Raw genomic sequence first — 19,199 nt, 5'->3', positions numbered from 1 at the left:
TGCACATAGGGACAAAGATTGTACTTTTTGGAGAAATGTCCTCTGGTCTGATGAAACAAAAATAGAGCTGTTTGGCCATAATGACCATTGTTATGTTTGGAGGAAAAAGGGGGATGCTTGTAAGCTGAAGAACACCATCCCAACTGTGAGGCATGGGGGTGGCAGCATCATGTTGTGGGGGTGCTTTGCTGCAGGAGGGACTGGTGCACTTCACAAAATAGATTGCATCATGAGGAAAGAAAATTATGTGGATATATYGAAGCAACATCTCAAGACATCAGTCAGGAAGTTAAAGCTTGGTCGCAAATGGGTCTTCCAAATAGACAATGACCCCAAGCATACTTCCAAAGTTGTTGCAAAATGGCTTAAGGACAACAAAGTCAAGGTATTGGAGTGGTCATCACAAAGCCCTTTCCTCAAGCCTATAGAACATTTTTGGGCAGAACTGAAGAAGCATGTGCGAGCAACGAAGCCTACAACCTGACTCAGTTACACCAGCTCTGTCAGGAGGAATGGGCCAAAATTCACCCAACTTATTGTGGGAAGCTTGTGGAAGGCTTCCTGAAATGTTTGACCCAAGTTAAACAATTTAAAGGCAATGCTACCAAATACTAATTGAGTGTATGTAAACTTCTGACTCATTGGGAATGTAATGAAATAAATAAAATCTGAAATAAATCAATTCTCTACTATTACTCGGACATTTCACATTCTTAAAATAAAGTGGTGATCCTAACTGACCTAAGACAGGGAATTTTTACTAGGATTAAATGTCAAGAATTGTGAAAAACTGAGTTTAAATGTATTTGTCTAACGTGTATGTAAACTTCAGACTTCAACTGTAAATGGATGAATAGGGAGGAAGTAACCGGCCTCACAGTCCACTACAGTAGGTGGCGGTGTATGCAACTCACTGTTAATTTCTTCCAATATATATTTTATGAAGAAGGTATTGAGCTAGAATTTACCCTCCCCTCCAACTTTCCGATCTTTAATATCCACCCGCACAGTATAGGTGGCGGAATTCACATATTCCTGTTGCGATCGCAATTATACCAAAGAAGAAGAAAACGCTAGCAAACCAAAAGCAACAGAACCAACATGGCGGAAGGTATATGTATTTTTACGCCCTTCCTTATTAGCTAGCTAGATGCGGATTAAATCTATTACAGGAATAGCTGAATGACTATACGATATTTGATTTAATGGGGATTTGCACTGTTTAAAAAAATAAACGACTGTCTATTTTTCTAGTGCATTTAGCGGCTAATTTAAATTTGCAGCTAGCTAGTGGTCGTAACTAGTTACTACAGCCACAAAGTCGTACACCCCGCCCATTTGTACAATGTATCTTCTTAACATGCTATTTGAAATGTAACCTTAACCACACTGCTAACCATAACCTTAAATTAAGACCAAAAAGCTACGTTTATTTTTCATGAATTGTTACGATATAGCCAATATTAACTTAGTGCCTGTGCTATCTAGTGGAAACCCTAGCTAGCTGGTAAGGTGGTCTGGTGTTGATGGTGTGGTTTGGGCGGAGATAGCATCTTGCCAGCAATACTTGTGAAGCTAGTAATTCGCGGGGTGTTTGAACACAATTAACTGGATTGGTATATCTAAAGAAAGCCGAATTTTCTAACGCATAAGGCTAAGGGAAGTGATTATACACTTCTTACGTTAGTTTTTTGTCGATATTGTAGTTAAAACTAACTGTACAACTCGACCCCCACAAAGAGTCAATTCATGTCGAGAATAACGTTAAAATGTAGCTAACGTTAGCTAGTTGGCTACTTAACTTGAGTTGCTYAATTTGGTGTTACATTATTGAACGCTTTTCCTTTTATTGTAGCTAGTGAGCTAAAAGTATAGCTGCCTAGATTGTATGAGTTTGTGGGATAGATGGCAATTAATCTCGACTGAAGATAAATGTAACTCGATTCGGCAACAAATTTACCCGATTTGACACAGCGCTGTCAGTAACGTTACAGTGAAAATGTTTTGAATAATGTGACTACCGCCAGTTTATTTATTTTTTTGCTCATTCAACTGTGTGGCAGCCTCCTCGAAGAGTGCATATACAGTATGCCTACAGTACATGCTAACTAACTACTCTGTGACAATTATAACGCTACACCAGCAGGTGTTTGTGTAGCTCTAGCACGTCGTGGAGTTGAGTAAACTCAGCTAAGTTAGTGTTTGTGCTGCCTAAAACTTGCATGGATTGATTTTAAGTATTTCCCTTTTGTCATGCTAAGCCAGCCAATAATTTTTTACTRGCAAACGTTAGATTTCATAAGCTTGTCACTCACTTGTAGTCCCAAGTGATGCGTACAGTTGGATAAGGCTGTAGTTTTATTGTCCCTATAAAGTTTATTCTAATGATGCCCGTAAGTGCTGAGTTGAAGGTAACAAGCTTAAAACATGCATCCTCTCTTTTCAAAATGAAAGGAATATTATGAATGAAGTGTGACAGGTATGAGTGGCACTGGGGTAAAGCATGCATTTAGATTGTGGCTATCTTACTTTTACATCAGCCTATCTTACTTTTACATCAGTGAACCTTTCCTGTGGTCGTTGATCAGTTGGTACCGCCTTATCCATGACTATAGCCAGCAAGCTAGTGTTAGCCTTACACTCTGACCCGAGGGAGAGCAAAGTTATGTGCCGCCTCAGCATTCTGTCTCCACTTAAATTTAGGGAGAAAGGGGAAGGAAATGGGAGAGGGAAGTTAAGTGCAATTCTGGGCTGAGTGGGCTCAGACGTGTACTAAACCCTAATGTGAAACATCCATAGCCTATATCCAGACAGGAAGCTGCCTTGCAAAATACTAGGTCTTCTTTAAACAATACAACCTMAATTAGGGATACTTTGGCAWKAGAAAATAACCACKTATCCATYCAGTTTTTATGTGAGTAATGTCATACCATATAAATAAAATAAATCACAACCGCTATGATGGAAACAGGAAGTTTTGGTACAAGTTTTATAAATGCCGACAGATAAWTTGTTCGTTTGACATGGTGGGATATATTTTTGTGTCTGTAAAATGTATTATGGGAGAAATGGTGACGGAAACTCCTTTTATGCACAAATATTTACATAATAACCATCACATCGAATTATTGGGCTACAGATGAAATAAGTGATGATGAACTTCACATGGTGGCGAAAGTGCACGGTATTAACTTGATGCTCCTTTCAAATAAATGTTGASGGTCTTATTCTGGTAACTTGATGATCGACGCTTGACTGCCGTTTGACAAATACAAATATTCTCCATAATTTCATTATGTCGGCTAACCTACCTGTGGAGTCTACCCACACTGTATCTGCAAGCTGTTAGCTAGAGCGCACATGCAAGTACCAGAGTATGCACACTGCTATTTAACGCAACAGTTTGTGACAACTATCGGTAGAGTTAAAARATGTGATGGAAACCCTTTCAACATTAGATWTTTATTCAGTACATGAACACTTAAGCGAAAAAGTACATTTTGTGTACACTATGTCATCACACACTGATTTTTATCCTCAACAAGTCMGTTTGTTGGAGACATACCACTTGTGGGAAAATGTGCATATTTTCTTTATGCAGATTTAGAATATTCTCATGAAAATCTGTTGCCAATTGGATGGAAACCTAGCTAATGAGACTGTTTTTTTTWATGTGCTGTTTGGTTGTACAACAATTCCTATTTGTCTTAATTTCCTTAACTGGTTATTAAACAACACAAAGCATTGTGAGACAGAATGTGCTCAATGCAACCTTGCKTTTAAGCAGCTTTCTTATTCTCTTCCCCTCCTTTATCTCTTTACTCTCTCTGTGACAGAGGAGGTGGCCAAGCTGCAGAAGCACCTAGCCCTGCTGAGGCAGGAGTATGTGAAGATGCAGCAGAAGCTGGCTGACACAGAGAGGCGCTGTGCCGTGCTGGCTGCTCGGGCCTCTGTCCAGGGCTCCACCAAGGCCTCCGTAGCCGGGTCAGAAGACACCTTCATCAGCCGCCTGCTGGAGATCGTGGCCGAGCTCTACCAGCAGGAACAGTACAGGTGAGGGGAGGTGTGTCTGGGGGCATGTAGTTTGTGATGTATGCAGCGACATACTGCCATGGTAACACCCGGTAAGAGGACCTGCGTTTATCAATGCTCCTTTGTTTTCTTGAGGTGGAAAGCCAAAAACAAGAAAATAATTGCACGTGATATCATTGTTCAAAATCGCATCGATTATACCAAGCCGGTTTTAGATTTTCTGATTCACAGCTATCTACAGAAATCCTGAGAAATTATGCAATACTTAAGCTAGCTATGAACATATATTCTTTATCACTTATGTTGTGGTTGTTTTCACGTTTGTAGTGATCTGAAGGTGATGGTTGGAGAGACGACGCTCAACGCTCACAAGTTTGTCCTGGCTGCTCGCAGTGATGCCTGGAGCCTGGCTAACCTGGCCTCAACCTCCAAACTGGACCTGTCTGGTGAGCTACCCTCACTTCTGTCACACTCACGTCACTATAACCCAGAATGTAATCTCAGTAAACCCAGAAGTAAAATCTCGCATTCATTTGGGTTGCTACGCTATGAACTTGCTGCGCAAAAACGAAGTCTCCACCCTCGAGTCCATTGTGTTAACAGTTTTGGGAAAATGCACCACAAACTGTTCCTTCCAACAACTGCATTAAAAGCAGTTCATTTATAGTGTAGCTTTAGTTCAGTGACGTTATCTTTCATTCCACTCTGGGTAGTTAACACCGTTTCTCCCATGCTGGGTGTTCCAGATGCCAAGCCGGAGGTTGCCATGGCGATGTTGCGCTGGGCCTACACAGACGATCTGGAGCTCAGTGAGAACGATGCCTTCCTCATCGACCTGATGAAGCTGGCCAACCGCTTCCAGCTGCAGCTGCTCCGAGAGAGGTAGGCAGGGGCTGAAAGACATTGGCTGTGTTTGAGAGCATTAATTCTGCTTAGTCACTGATCTGTTACCGACTGTCATCTCATTCACACGTGCACACACTCTGGGGGTTGGAAGTTGTTCTAAAGCCAAATGGTGTTACTGGTGGTKTACTGCCTAAGGGCACATGTGCTCKTTGTGTTTTTCCTTCTAGGGCAGCTATAAATGCATTGTCCAATATTTCCAATTGACATCAGTGTTCTCAAACATTGCTTTTGTTCTCTTGGAACAGGTGTGAGAAAGGGGTGATGTCATCTGTGAATGTGAGGAACTGTATCCGGTTCTACCAGACTGCTGAGGAGCTGGACGCCATAACACTCATGAACTACTGTGGAGAGATTATCGCCAGCCACTGGGTGAGTCTCCACTGTCCAACTGACTGTTAAATGTTCAACTGACTATCCAACTGGACAAGACTGTCTCCGGGTTCATTGGAAAGTCAGTCCTGGGATTGAAGGGGCTTGAATCGATACACAATCCATTTAATCTCTCAGATGATGTCCCGAAGTGCTCGGCCTGATCATGCATCACTATACTGTGATCTCAATTTACAGTGCTATTGATTATTCTCTAGCTCCCACCTGGATGACCTGTTACATACTTAACTCTCCTTAACCTCATCTAAAACTCTGTTTCAAAACACCTTTAAAGGGAAGATTGCAGGATTAGGTTGCTGTTAAACATTCTAATTTGTTTAATCCTTCAAACTAAAAGTCCCAATGTGACATATCACCTGACAATTGTATTTTGGGAAAAACGTATATTTTATGTGAATTTGACCGAAGTCACGTCGGAAAATAGTTTGGAAAAGTGACGTAAAGAGGAGCAATACGCAAGCAGGGGTGACGCAAACCACTGTCCACATAAGACGGTAAAGAACGAGTCCTATTGTTTTTGCAAAAATAAATATAAATTTATCATCTGACCATATCCTCTAATTTCATTATTCTGTATCGGGGGAAAAAAATCTTACACAGCGCGCAGGCTTTTAGCATAGACCCTTTCCCACCCCTGTTGGCTTACCCCCTACTAGCTAATAACCACTAGCAGCCTGGAAACACATCACTTATTAGCAGTTCAGCACATCAGTGTTTATTGTACTGTTACAGAAAATCAAGATAAACCTTTACCATCATAGTAGACATTAAACGTCTATAACCAAACTGGCTAAAACTCTGTAGTTTGCCRATGGTAGCCAAATCTAGCCACATGCCAAACTGAGTGCTACTACTAGCAGTAGTAAATCCAGGGATAATTACTGACACAAACATTGCCTTCCATGATATCCTGCATGTTATATCGGCCAATAATGACCAGGCAGTTCAGCAAAAATAAAGACATGAACAATGACATTGATCCRATTGGTATTTGACCATTATTTTCTGCAAAACGTGCAATATTCTGATGTAGCTAGCTTTCTATCAGCAAACACCATGCTGGATCCGTGTTAGTGGGCCAGTTAATTTTGCATGATCAAGTGCCAAGTCCTTTTTTATCATCTAGTAGTAACATKACAACTCTTTGGGCACTTCAGTACCTACTTAACCGATTCAGCTCCATCACTGAAGCCACCCCGTGGTGCTGTAACACCATTGGTGTCAGTGGACTTGGAGCCTACAGCTTCATGGGGAATCCACTCTTCCACTATTGGAAGCCGTCATAATCGTTTGAGGCCAAACATTTATATATATWTTTTCTCTCCACGATTTCGTGGTATCCAATTGGTAGTTAGTCTTKTGCCATCGCTGCAACTCCCGTACGGACTTGGGAAAGGCGAAGGTCGAGAGCCGTGCGTCATCCGAAACACGACCCCCGTCAAGCCGCACTGCTTCTTGACACAATGTCCGCTTAACCCGGAAGCCAGCCGCATCATTGTGTCGGAGGAAAAACCATACAACTGGCGACCGTGTCAGCGTGCATGCGCCGCCACAGGGGTCACAAGAGCGCATCCCGGGCGGCATCCCGGGCGGCCCAACCCTCCACTAACTCGGACGACGCTGGGCCAATTGTGCGCCGCCTCATGGGTCTCCCGGTCGCGGCCGGCTGCGACACAGCCTGGAATCTAACCAGGTTCTGTAGTAACACAGGAGGCCCTGTGAGCTCCAACTATGACTGAATGGCCAGGGATTCCCATTCCCAGTCTGCCTGAAGTGGTACAACTTTCTTCTCGCATTTCGACCAAACATGCATGGCGGTGAACAGTGTACTGCCGCCACCACCAGGCCTTTCTTCTCTTGACGTCAAAGCCGCAATGTACAGTCGTGGCCAAAAGTTTTGAATGACACAAATATTAATTTTCACTAAGTCTGCTGCCTCAGTTTGTATGATGGCAATTTGCATATACTCCAGAATGTTATGAAGAGTGAAAAGATGAATTGCAATTAATTGCAAAGTCCCTCTTTGCCATGCAAATGAACTGAATCCCCCMAAAACATATCCACTGCATTTCAGCCCTGCCACAAAAGGACCAGCTGAYATCATGTCAGTGATTCTGTCGTTAACACAGGTGTGAGTGTTGATGAGGACAAGGCTGGAGATCACTCTGTCATGCTGATTGAGTTCGAATAACAGACTGGAAGCTTCAAAAGAAGGGTGCTGCTTGGAATCATTGTTCTTCCTCTGTCAATCATGGTTACCTGCAATTAAACACGTGCAGTCATCATTGCTTTGCACAAAAAGGGCTTCACAGGCAAGGATATTGCTGCCAGTAAGATTGCACCTAAATCAACCATTTATCGGCTCATCAAGCACGTCAAGGAGAGCGGTTCAATTGTTGTGAAGAAGGCTTCAGGGCGCCCAAGAAAGTCCAGCAAGCGCCAGGACCGTCTCCTAAAGTTGATTCAGCTGCGGGATCGGGGCACCACCAGTACAGAGCTTGCTCAGGAATGGCAGCAGGCAGGTGTGAGTGCATCTGCACGCACAGTGAGGCGAAGACTTTTGGAGGATGGCCTGGTGTCAAGAAGGGCAGCAAAGAAGGCACTTCTCTCCAGGAAAAACATCAGGGACAGACTGATATTCTGCAAAAGRTACAGGGATTGGACTGCTGAGGATTGGGGTAAAGTCATTTTCTCTGAATCCCCTTTCCGATTGTTTGGGGCATCCGGTTAAAAGCTTGTACGGAGAAGACAAGTTGAGCGCTACCATCAGTCCTGTGTCATGCCAACAGTAAAGCATCCTGATACCATTCATGTGTGGGTTTGCTTCTCAGCCAAGGGAGTGGGCTCACTCACAATTTTGCCTAAGCCATGAATAAAGAATGGTACCAACACATCCTCCGAGAGCAACTTCTCCCAACCATCCAGGAACAGTTTGGTGACGAACAATGCTTTTTCCAGCATGATGGAGCACCTTGCCATAAGGCAAAAGTGATAACTAAGTGGCTCGGGGAACAAAACATCCATATTTTGGGTCCATGGCCAGGAAACTCCCCAGACCTTAATCCCATTGAGAACTAGTGGTCAATCCTCAAGAGGCGGGTGGACAAACACAAACCCACAAATTCTGAGAAACTCCAAGCATTGATTATGCAAGAATGGGCTGCCATCAGTCAGGATGTGGCCCAGAAGTTAATTRACAGCATGCCAGGGTGGATTGCAGAGGTCTTGATAAAGAAGGGTCACCACTGCAAATATTGACTCTTTGCATCAACTTCATGTAATTGCCAATAAAAGCCTTTGACACTTATGAAATGCTTGTAATTATACTTCAGTATTCCATAGTAACATCTGACRAAAATATCTAAAGACACTGAAGCAGCAAACTTTCTGGAAATGAATATTTGTGTCRTTCTCAACTTTTGGCCACGACTGTAAATAGAAGTGTGTAATATTTGTTGTTCATAAACTTTTGCRTAAAGAGCGTTTAAATGGAATATATTCCATCTACGCTGTTAGATTTTTGGAAATATATCGTGCAACCTGTCCTTTTTTAAAATTAAAATCAATCCAGTCAATAATCTAGCAGCCAAGTTGTACTCAACAGCTGAATCTCTATGGTATCACTACCTAGTTTCCCATAGCAAACGCAGTGATTACCCTATATTTATTAAGCAGCAGCAGACGGCCACTGCAAATGATACTGTATGATACACACTTTCTACTCTCATAAAATGTATATATATATATATATATATTTTTTTACAATTTTCGGCATGTTAAATTGCTGTCAGTGTAAACTTCAATGACTGAAACCAGGATAGGCAGTATGTAGAGAAGATAATGGATCAATATGTTTGTAAATAATATCATATTTGATCACCAAAATAAACTACAGTCAGGGAGAATCTAAAATTCCATGGGCCATGGATTTTGTTGTTGTGTTTTTAAGTCACTCCGATAGCATAAGAACACGGCATAAGCAATGGCAAAATGTCGCATTACAGGAAATTAGCTTTGAAACTGCAATTTCTTCTCTCAGCCCCATGACAAAATGTGTAGAATTGCAGGAAACCTGCTTTAAAACTGTACTTTTCTCYGCCCATGGCAAAATGTGTAGAACAGAACATTTGCTTTTAAACAGCAACATTTTGTCTAAAAGGACAGATTCAAAAAAAAATGTTTGACCACACCAGCTGCTGAATAAAATTGTAGGGGAAACACTGCAACTGGTCATCTGTACTGTCTCCTTGTGTCCAGTCTGTGGGGTGTATCCCATGTATTTTAAGTCCTGAGCCCATACCTGAGTTATATCTCTGCGTGTCAAGGAGCCCATCGTCTTATCACCTCATTAATCCCGTGCTCAGCGGCCAGATCCCTGTGATTCTCAAGTTTTTGTAAATGACTAGAACAGAGGAAATTACTTTTCATCTTTCTTCAGCTGACTGACTCCTGTAAGGAGTATGGGAATGTCTGTTCTAGTAAAGATATTTCTAGGACCCAGATGACAGAGCTTTTTTCATATATATAAAAAAAAAAAAAAACTCCTATCTTTGTCTCAACAGGATGACCTGAGGAAAGAGGACTTCAGCACTATGAGTGCCCCGCTGCTCTTCAAGATGATCAAGTCTAAAACAAATTTCCCTCTTCACAAAGCCATCAAAGTTGAGAGGGAAGATGTGGTCTTCCTCTACCTCATTGAGATGGACTCGCAGGTGAGAGAGCTTCACAGGTCTTCCTCTGAGAAGTAATTTCACTGAAGACCAATAGGCTGTTATCTCAGCTGGAGCAGGGCCTGTATTTGGGCTGGGCAATATCGCCTAAAAATCATACCCTGCCCCRCAATTTAAAGGTCAATACACTTTATTTCAAACAGTTAGGGATATTCTAATGAATTTAGGCCTTGTAAAAAATACATCTAGGCTAAATATAAGCCTTGCGCAACCATAAGACCCACTAATAATGACATTATTTTATCAAAATAGTTTAACAGTTTAATTTTTTTTTCCAATAGTCACTAATCTGGCTTTCAAGTCTGTCTCTGAAAATGCCCTTTTTGTTACAATTTTTACCAGAACCATGCATAATGCACATTCACTAATAATGACCATAAACAATCTCTCAAGCACAAGCCCACATGCTAGTCAGTAGCCAGCTAATCTTTATATTTAAAGTTTAGCCAACTTGGATCTATTTGCTTGCTAATAAGGTAGAATAGTTTAATCGTTATACACCCTCCTGTCTGTYTCCAACCTCCAACTGTTAGAACAACAGCCTGTTCACTTTGTTTAAAATGTTGAAATCAAGTGCCCTATCTGGATAAGAAGATAAGCATTTCTCTAGTTGCTATGTCAATTCCTTATATAAATGCATTTTATGCTGCTAGCAATGTGTGACAAACTGAGCGTCATTTTCCACAATCATCAATAGTCCCGTTTTAGTAGGGTCTGCTCTGTGCTAAATTTTGGAAGTTGAGACAAAAAATCAACCGATTTCTGTTGGACCAAAACTCAAATGCAAATAGCGAGTTGAAACTGCTTGTTGTCAGAGAGAAATAAGTAATATTTTGTCGTTGTCGAGTGGCAGGGGGAGGAGCTTAGTGTCTGTGCAAGTGGGAAGGAGCGAAGAAGAGACAAAAATATAAAAGCCTTGATTCTTGCGATACAGAAATTTGGAACATGGCGCTTAAAGATGAATTGGGTATATCAGGAGTCTGTTGGAGTGCTGATAAAGGATCAGTTTACAGACCAGTGTTGAGAAGCCAACTATACCTTTTTTTCCTTTATATACATCTTGTATTCTCCACATCTGCAGTTGCCTGGKAAGCTGAATGAACTGGACAACAATGGCGACTTGGCCCTGGACCTGGCTCTGTCTCGTAAACTGGAGAGTATCGCCACCACGCTGGTCAACAACAAAGCAGACGTGGACATGGTGGACCAGAGTGGCTGGAGCCTCCTTCACAAAGCCATCCAAAGAGGTAGGGGGTGCTGCACATTCTCTCTACAGTACGTACTATATGGCTTCAGGCACATTGCATTATCCACAACAACACAGCCCTCCCTATGTAAGCTCAATGCTGGGCTAGAGATGAACCGTGTTGAATATTAAGGGTTAACACACACCCCATTGTGCGTCCTAATTCTCCACACGTCTCCTGATGTGCGCACTACTACAGCACCTGCACACAGCCAGTCATGGAATGGAAAAGTGTGGAGAATGGAGAGACAGATCATGATTCCCCTGGCCCCTTCTCTCCCTCCGCCCCCGCAGGTGATGAGTTTGCCTCCACCTTCCTGATCCGCCACTTGGCCCAGGTGAACGCGGCCACGGTCGGGGCGGTAGAGACCCCCCTGCACCTGGTGTGTTCCTTTAGCCCCAAGAAGCACTCTGGGGAGGTGATGAGTGGCATGGCCCGCATCGCAGAGGCCCTGCTCAAGACAGGGGCCAACCCCAACATGCAGAACAGCAAGGGAAGGTGGGTAATACTATATGGCAATCCCTCTGATCCATCGAGCCCATCTGGTGTGATATAGCAACGGTCTATTCAAATGAGAGTTGATGTTTCGACTGATTGTTCTGACTTCAAATCAGCATCTGAACTTTATAGAGAAAATCTGCACCTGCTTCCAATACTTTGATCTGTTTGTGTTACATGACGTTTTTTTGTCATGATCCCTATACTGTGACTTTATACGTTTTTTGTTTCCCAGAACTCCTCTACAAGAAGCGGTGGTGTCGGGGAATGAGCTTGTGTTCAACCAGCTCCTACAGTGTAAACAGTGAGTTAAAACAGAAAACCATTTACTAAACCAATGACCTGGGTCCTACTCCCCATTGACCTTATTGAAAACAGCCTGAGGAGTAGCCTCTATTTCCTGGTGTAATACTGTCATCTTTCCACTCGTCCCCCCCTCTTTCCTCTGCTCTTTCCTCCTCACTTCCCTCCTGTGCCTCTCTCCCGAGGCTGGACCTGGAGCTGAAGGACCATGAGGGGAGCACAGCTCTGTGGCTGGCCCTGCAGTACATCACCGTGTCCTCTGACGCCAACGTTAACCCCTTTGAGGACGATGCTCCGGTGGTGGAGAATGGAACACTGTTTGATGAAAACAGCTTTGCTGCCCAGCTCATCCGGAGAGGCAGTAACCCAGATGCACCAGACACAGCCACAGGTAAAATGTCTGATTTGAAGGGAACATGCTAAAATGTATACATGTTTATGTATGATTTGTAACTTTGATGAATATGATGCAATAAAATTATTAAACAATACGGAAATCAGTGCACTATTATGTTTTTGAATCTTACTTTATTTTCCCCTTTCTTTCTCGCTTATTCCCTCCCTCCATTCCTCCTCAGAGAACTGTCTCATGCAGAGGGCAACGGGTGTAGGCAGTGAGGCTGCTGCCCTCTTCCTGGCCACACATGGGGCAAAGGTCAACCATGCCAACAAATGGGTACGTTACGTTGTCCTTCAATATCACGTGATACAGCTCTGCTAGTTGATCACAAATGACTACTTCAGACACTACAGTGCAATAGTGAATCACAAGTTATACTGCACTGCATCACAAACTACTGCCTCATACAATCTAACCCCCCCCCTTTCCATTCTGTCTGTTTGTATGTCTGACTCTGTGTGTCTCCTCTCCTCCCCATAGGGTGAGACCCCTCTCCACACGGCATGCCGCTGTGGTTTGGCTGGCCTGACGGAGAGCTTCTCCATCAAGGGGTAACCCTAACCTGCAGACGCAGAAGGCCCTCCCCGACGAGGGCCTGGCCAGGGGGTGTCCCTGCAGAGCCCGCTCCACATGGCCATCATACACAACCACCCCGACGTGGTGTCAGTCATCCTGGAGCAGAAAGGTAGGTTAGTGGACAGTGGGCAGCATCTCCATGTCAAGCAGCCCAGGGAGATGAATGAACATGATTGACACCCAGAGGGAAAATTGGAAWTGTTACCTGCATACCGACAATTTMATTTCCTGGTGTTTCCAGCCAATGCTCTTCACGCCACCAACAACCTGCAGATCATCCCAGACTTCAGCCTCAAAGACTCCATGGACCAGACGGTGTTGGGCCTAGCCCTTTGGACAGGTAGGCTTCACCAACAACAAAAACGCTACACATCAGATGGGTAGCTACTAGCTATGTCAGTGTGAAAGAGCCTGCCGACGCTCTATCAATTTCAAATGCTTTTAAAGGGATACTGTGAGATTATGGCCTTTGTCTACATAACCAGAGTCAGATTAATTTATGGACATGAWTTTTATCTCTCTGCGTGCAGTATGAAAGAAATTAGAGGTCATTTTGTGAGCCAATGTTAACAAGCGTAAGCGCAATGACTCACACTCTACAGGTACGCTAGCATATGCTAATGTACCTGTGGACTTCTAGTCATTGGAAGACTACGGGTACTCCACCAGTTCATCTGACTRAGTAAGTAGAAAGATGACTTAATTGCCAGAATTGCGGCGTATCACTTTAAAAATTGAGTAGTTTCATGTCCTTGTAGGGCTCACACCTTCACACTTCCTCCTCCTTTTCCAGTCTCGCATGCCATGGATAGCGAGACAAACAGAGGAGGTATGTGCATCCAAACGTTTTTAGTCATGATAGTCCAACCTAAAACATAGTCCATAGACCAGTGGTTTTCAACCTGTGGGTCCGCACATTTTAAACGTAAATAAAATATAGATTTATTTTCTTCCTAATTAATATTAATACTTCCTATAGTATTTTAAGCAATTTTTACATTTACTTATCRCAATGAAAATTGTTAATAATAGGCCTTTCACTGCTAAATTGGACTAAATTCGACCGCCAAGAGATTTTGTTAAAATTATTTTTGACTCTGCAAATGGTGGTCCTCAAGCTTTTGACTAATTTGGTGGTCCCCGGAAAGGAGAAGGTTGGGAACCGCTGCTATAGACGTAGTCCACGCTGGAGTCGAGCAGTAGTTCCCCTTACAGATTATTCCAGATTAAGTTCTGGATCCTGCCGTGTGCTCCACTGCTTTGCATGTGCTTTGCACCTGCTCCTTTTGGACTTTTCCCCCTCTTAGATCAAGATACAGAACAAATTAACAGTGGAGATGTGCAATTGACAAGATTTTTAAAAGGGTAGTTTGGTCTTACGGAACTATTTTATTTTTATTTCACCTTTATTAACCAGGTAGGCAAGTTGAGAAACACGTTCTCATTTACAATTGCGGACCTGGCCAAGATAAAGCAAAGCAGTTCGACATATACAACAACACGGAGTTACACATGGAGTAAAACAAACATACAGTCAATAATATAGTAGAAAAATAAGCTCTATATCAATGTGAGCAAGTGAGGTGAGATAAGGAGGTGAAGGCAAAAAAGGCCATGGTGGTCGAGTAAATACAATATAGCAAGTTATAGCAAAGATCTGGCATCAGATCATGTGTTCAACCTCACTGCCATTCGGGATCCACAGCTTTCAGTATGTCTGTGTCCTCTCGTCTGTCTYTCAGGTATGCACACCATAGCAGCCCAACTCCTGGGCTCTGGGGCGTCCATCAACGACACCATGTCCAACGGTCAGACCCTGCTGCACATGGCCATCCGCAGACAGGACAGCAAGAGTGCCCTGTTCCTCCTGGAGCACCAGGCTGACATCAATGTCAAGTAGGAGGACTCAGATCARGAGCTTCATAAACCAGCAGATGCATTTCTCAGTTCTTTATTTCCCCTCGAGGGGAATTTTAAAAGTCAGATAACTTATCATAAAGAAACTGTGGAGCAGTCTCCCATTTTATACAACAATGCAAAGATGTATGGAAGSACAAGCCATAGGTGATATGATCTGTAGTGTTACACATTGGCTGAGTATCCCTGTGAGGTGTTTATGTAAGTAGGTGTAACAAAAAAAAGTTTTTAAACAACGTGTCTCTCCCTGCAGAACCCAGGAGGGTGAGACGGCGCTGCAGCTGGCCATCAGTAACCAACTCCCCCTGGTGGTGGACGCCATCTGCACACGGGGGGCCGACATGTCCGTGGTGGACGAGAGGGGACAYCCCCCTCTGTGGCTGGCCCTGGAGAACGGTCTCGAGGACATCGCGTCCACACTGGTGAGATTGGAGGAGAGGGGAGGAAGAGGGGGGTAAAGGAGAAAGCGATGGGGGGAGGAAGAGGAAGGTTGTGGAAGTGGGAGCCCACAGATTAATGTAAATAAGTGACCATGTAATCCCATGCTGGTTGTATGTGAGAGCCTCAAGTATTCTAGTCAATAACGTGCTTGTCATGAGTAGGGCCAGGAGTCATCCAGGTCAGGAGAGAACTTCTGGCTGGTCCTAGTTTTGAGTGGGATTGGTATGTGAATGTCTGCTTGTCTTTGCTACTGTAGGTCCGACACGGTTGTGATGCCACCAGTTGGAGCTCTGGTCCCTCAGGCTGTCAGCAGACCCTCCTCCAYAGGGCTGTGGATGAGAACAACGAGGTCACCGCCTGCTTCCTCATCCGCAGGTCTGTCTGATCACACTCATCCCTCAAAACGCACTCATTCCTCTTGATCAAATTAACCTATTTGTATAATGGAGCGAGTGTTGCCGACGCGTCTCACCTTCTAATGCACTCATCCTTCAACGGGTGGCTGCACTCAGCCCTTACTGTGGTTTCACAGCAAATTATACTCATCCCTCTTTATAGCAAATATATAAACTGCTTTTTTATATCTGAGAGAGTGGCACCTCACCTTTTAATGCCCTTTTAATATCCCTCAATGTGCCCATATTCCTTGCATTGCAAGTGCCGTGCTCTACCAACTGAGCTACACAGCAGTGGTTTCCAACATKACATTTTTTTGTGGCATCTTGATGGCATATAAAATTCTGCGGCACACCTAAAGTTTCCCTATTAATTAATTTAGTGGTAATGACCTTCTGATCGATACTGCAAATCATCTATTTTCTGAATGATGCTGCCACCCCCGTGCTTCACGGTTGGGATGGTGTTCTTCGGCTTGCAAGCCTCCCCCNCTGATCGATACTGCAAATCATCTATTTTCTGAATGATGCTGCCACCCCCGTGCTTCACGGTTGGGATGGTGTTCTTCGGCTTGCAAGCCTCCCCCTTTTTCCTCAAAACATAGCAATGGTCATTATGGCCAAACAGTTCCATTTTTGTTTTATCAGACCAGAGGACATTTCTCCAAAAAGTACAGTCTTTGTCCCCATGTGCAGTTGCAAACCGTAGTCTGGCTTTTTTATGGCGGTTTTGGAGCAGTGGCTTCTTCCTTGCTGAGCGGCCTTTCAGGTTATTTCGATATGGGACTCGTTTTACTGTGGATATAGGTACTTTTGTACCCGTTTCCTCCAGCATCTTCACAAGGTCCTTTGCTGTTGTTCTGGGATTGATTTGCACTTTTAGCACCAAAGTACGTTCATCTCTAGGAGAGAACGCTTCTCCTTCCTGAGCGGTGTGACGGCTGCGTGGTCCCATGGCGTTTATACTTGCGTACTATTGTTTGTACAGATGAATGTGATATCCTTCAGGCGTTTTGAAATTTCTCCCAAGGATGAACCAGACTTGTGGAGGTCTACAATTTGGTCTTGGCTGATTTCTTTTTATTTTCCAATGATGTCAAGCAAAGAGGCACTGAGTTTGAAGGTTGGCCTTGAAATACATCCACAGGTACACCTCCAATTGACTCAAATGATGTCAATTAACCTGTCTAGGACTGGGGTTCAGCGGAACCCCTCGCCAACAGCCAATGAAATTGCAGGGCGCCAAATTCAATCAACAGAAATCTCATAATTCAATTTTCTCAAACATACAAGTATTGGACACCATTTTAAAGATAAAATTCTCGTTAATCCAACCACAGTGTCCGATTTCAAAAAAGCTTTTCGGCGAAAGCAGAACATATCATTATGTTAGGTCAGCAACTAGTCACAGAAAGCATACAGTGATTTTCCAACCAAAGAGAGGAGTCACAAAAAGCAGAAATATTGATAAAATTAATCACTAACCTTTGATATGCTTCATCAGATGACACTCCCGGGACAACATGTTTACACAATTTTTACGGTTTTTTGTTTTTTTAAATTTTTTTTGGTTTTTTTTGTTCCGGATTTTTTTTTTTTTCAAGTTCATATTTATTATCAAAAACCTCAGTTTACATTTGGCTTTGCCTCCAAAATATCCCGTGAATTTGCACAGAGCCACATCAAATCACAGAAATACTCATAATAAACATTGATTAAAGATTCAAGTGTTATTCACAGATTAAAGATATACTTCTCCTTAATGCAAACCGCTGTGTCTCAGATTTCAAAAAAACTTTACGGAAAAAGCAAACCATGCAATAATCTGATTACGGCGCTCAGAGACCAACACAACCCAAGAAGATATCCGCCAGTTGGAGTCAACATAAGAAATAGCATTTAAATATTCACTTACACTTGATGATCTTCGTCAGAATGCACTCCCAGGAATCCCAGTTCCACAATAAATGTTTGATTTGTTCCATGAAGTCCATCATTTATGTCCAAATTCCTCCTTTTTGTTTGCGCGTTCAGTACACAATCTAAACTCACGACGCGCGGGCAGGTCCAGGCAAAAGTTCAGACGGAAAAGTCATATTACAGTCCGTAGAAAACAAGTCAAACGAAGTATAGAATCAATCTTTAAACAATAATGTTCCAACCGGAGATTCCTTTGTCTTCAGAAAAGCAATGGAACAGAGCTCGCTCTCACAGTGAACGAGCGTCACGAGCTCAAGGCATTCTGGCAGACCTCTGACTCATTCCCCTCTCATTCGGCCCCACTTCACAGTAGAAGCATCAAACAAGGTTCTAAAGACTGTTGACATCTAGTGGAAGCTTTAGGAAGTGCAACATGACCATATCCCACTGTATCTTCAAATAGGAATGAGTTGAAAAACGACCAACCTCAGATTCCCACTTCCTGGTTGGATTTTTAATCAGGTTTTTGCCTGCCATATGAGTTCTGTTATACTCACAGACATCATTCAAAACAGTTTTAGAAACTTCAGAGTGTTTTCTATCCAAATCTACTAATTATATGCATATATTAGCAACTGGGACTGAGTAGCAGGCAGTTACTCTGGGCACGCTTTTCATCCAAACGTGAAAATGCTGCCCCTATCCATAACAAGTTAACCTATCAGAAGCTTCTAAAGCCATGACATAATTTTCTGGAATTTTTAAGCTGTTTAAAGGCACAGTCAACTTAGTGTATGTAAAATGCTTACCCACTGGAATTGTCATACAGTGAAATAATCTGTCTGTAAACATTGTTGGAAAAATTACTTGTGTCATGCGCAAAGTAGATGTCCTAACTGACTTGCAAAAATCTAGTTTGTTAACAAGAAATTTGTGGAGTGGTTGAAAAATGAGTTTTAATGACTCCAACCTAGGTGTATGTAAACTTCCGACTTCAACTGTACATACAAATTATTAGACCAAAGGTGAATACACAACAGTTCACCTGACACAACACTGAATCCAAACACTTACACTGTTGGTTTTATGTGCCTTTTACATTTACTGTACTTTTTGCGCCATTTGTTGACAACTAATCTGAAAATACTCTGGATATGGCTGGGCAATAAGGCCCAAATATAGTATCACAATATTTTTCATATCTTTGACGCTATTTCATGTTTTTGAATAATATAAGTTATACATTTTGCTTATTTAGTTGTGCGTGACCCTAGGGGGGGCAACACATACATTCTAAGTGATTTCAATGGGTTTCTTCATTCTGATTGTTTTATACTGTTCAACATCAACCAATTTCCCCCCCCCCCCTGTATTTTAATCAATTTCTTAATTTCCTGCACTGATTTGAGAGAATTTTCACACTAGCACATAAGGCTGCACGATA

The 19,199-nt window shown here is 42.8% G+C and overlaps 1 protein-coding gene across 1 annotated transcript in view; it reads left to right on the top strand.

The window, feature by feature from the left end:
* Positions 1 to 995: 995 nt before the first annotated feature.
* The window catches only part of ankfy1 (ankyrin repeat and FYVE domain containing 1), a 45,504-nt gene continuing 27,300 nt past the window's right edge, over positions 996 to 19,199 (top strand). Inside the window, 18 exon segments of the mRNA XM_024011080.2 lie at positions 996 to 1,111; positions 3,837 to 4,053; positions 4,360 to 4,478; positions 4,779 to 4,914; positions 5,184 to 5,307; positions 9,891 to 10,040; positions 11,140 to 11,305; positions 11,599 to 11,803; positions 12,039 to 12,107; positions 12,292 to 12,497; positions 12,685 to 12,782; positions 12,987 to 13,057; positions 13,059 to 13,090; positions 13,093 to 13,191; positions 13,324 to 13,422; positions 14,825 to 14,978; positions 15,253 to 15,421; positions 15,697 to 15,815. Of these exon segments, the coding sequence (XP_023866848.1) occupies positions 1,102 to 1,111; positions 3,837 to 4,053; positions 4,360 to 4,478; positions 4,779 to 4,914; positions 5,184 to 5,307; positions 9,891 to 10,040; positions 11,140 to 11,305; positions 11,599 to 11,803; positions 12,039 to 12,107; positions 12,292 to 12,497; positions 12,685 to 12,782; positions 12,987 to 13,057; positions 13,059 to 13,090; positions 13,093 to 13,191; positions 13,324 to 13,422; positions 14,825 to 14,978; positions 15,253 to 15,421; positions 15,697 to 15,815 (2,243 nt within the window). The 5' untranslated portion in view covers positions 996 to 1,101.

The sequence above is a fragment of the Salvelinus sp. IW2-2015 genome, linkage group LG20 (assembly GCF_002910315.2).
Source record: "Salvelinus sp. IW2-2015 linkage group LG20, ASM291031v2, whole genome shotgun sequence".
Lineage (NCBI taxonomy): Eukaryota > Metazoa > Chordata > Actinopteri > Salmoniformes > Salmonidae > Salvelinus > Salvelinus sp. IW2-2015.
This window is presented reverse-complemented; position numbering and strand designations above follow the sequence as displayed.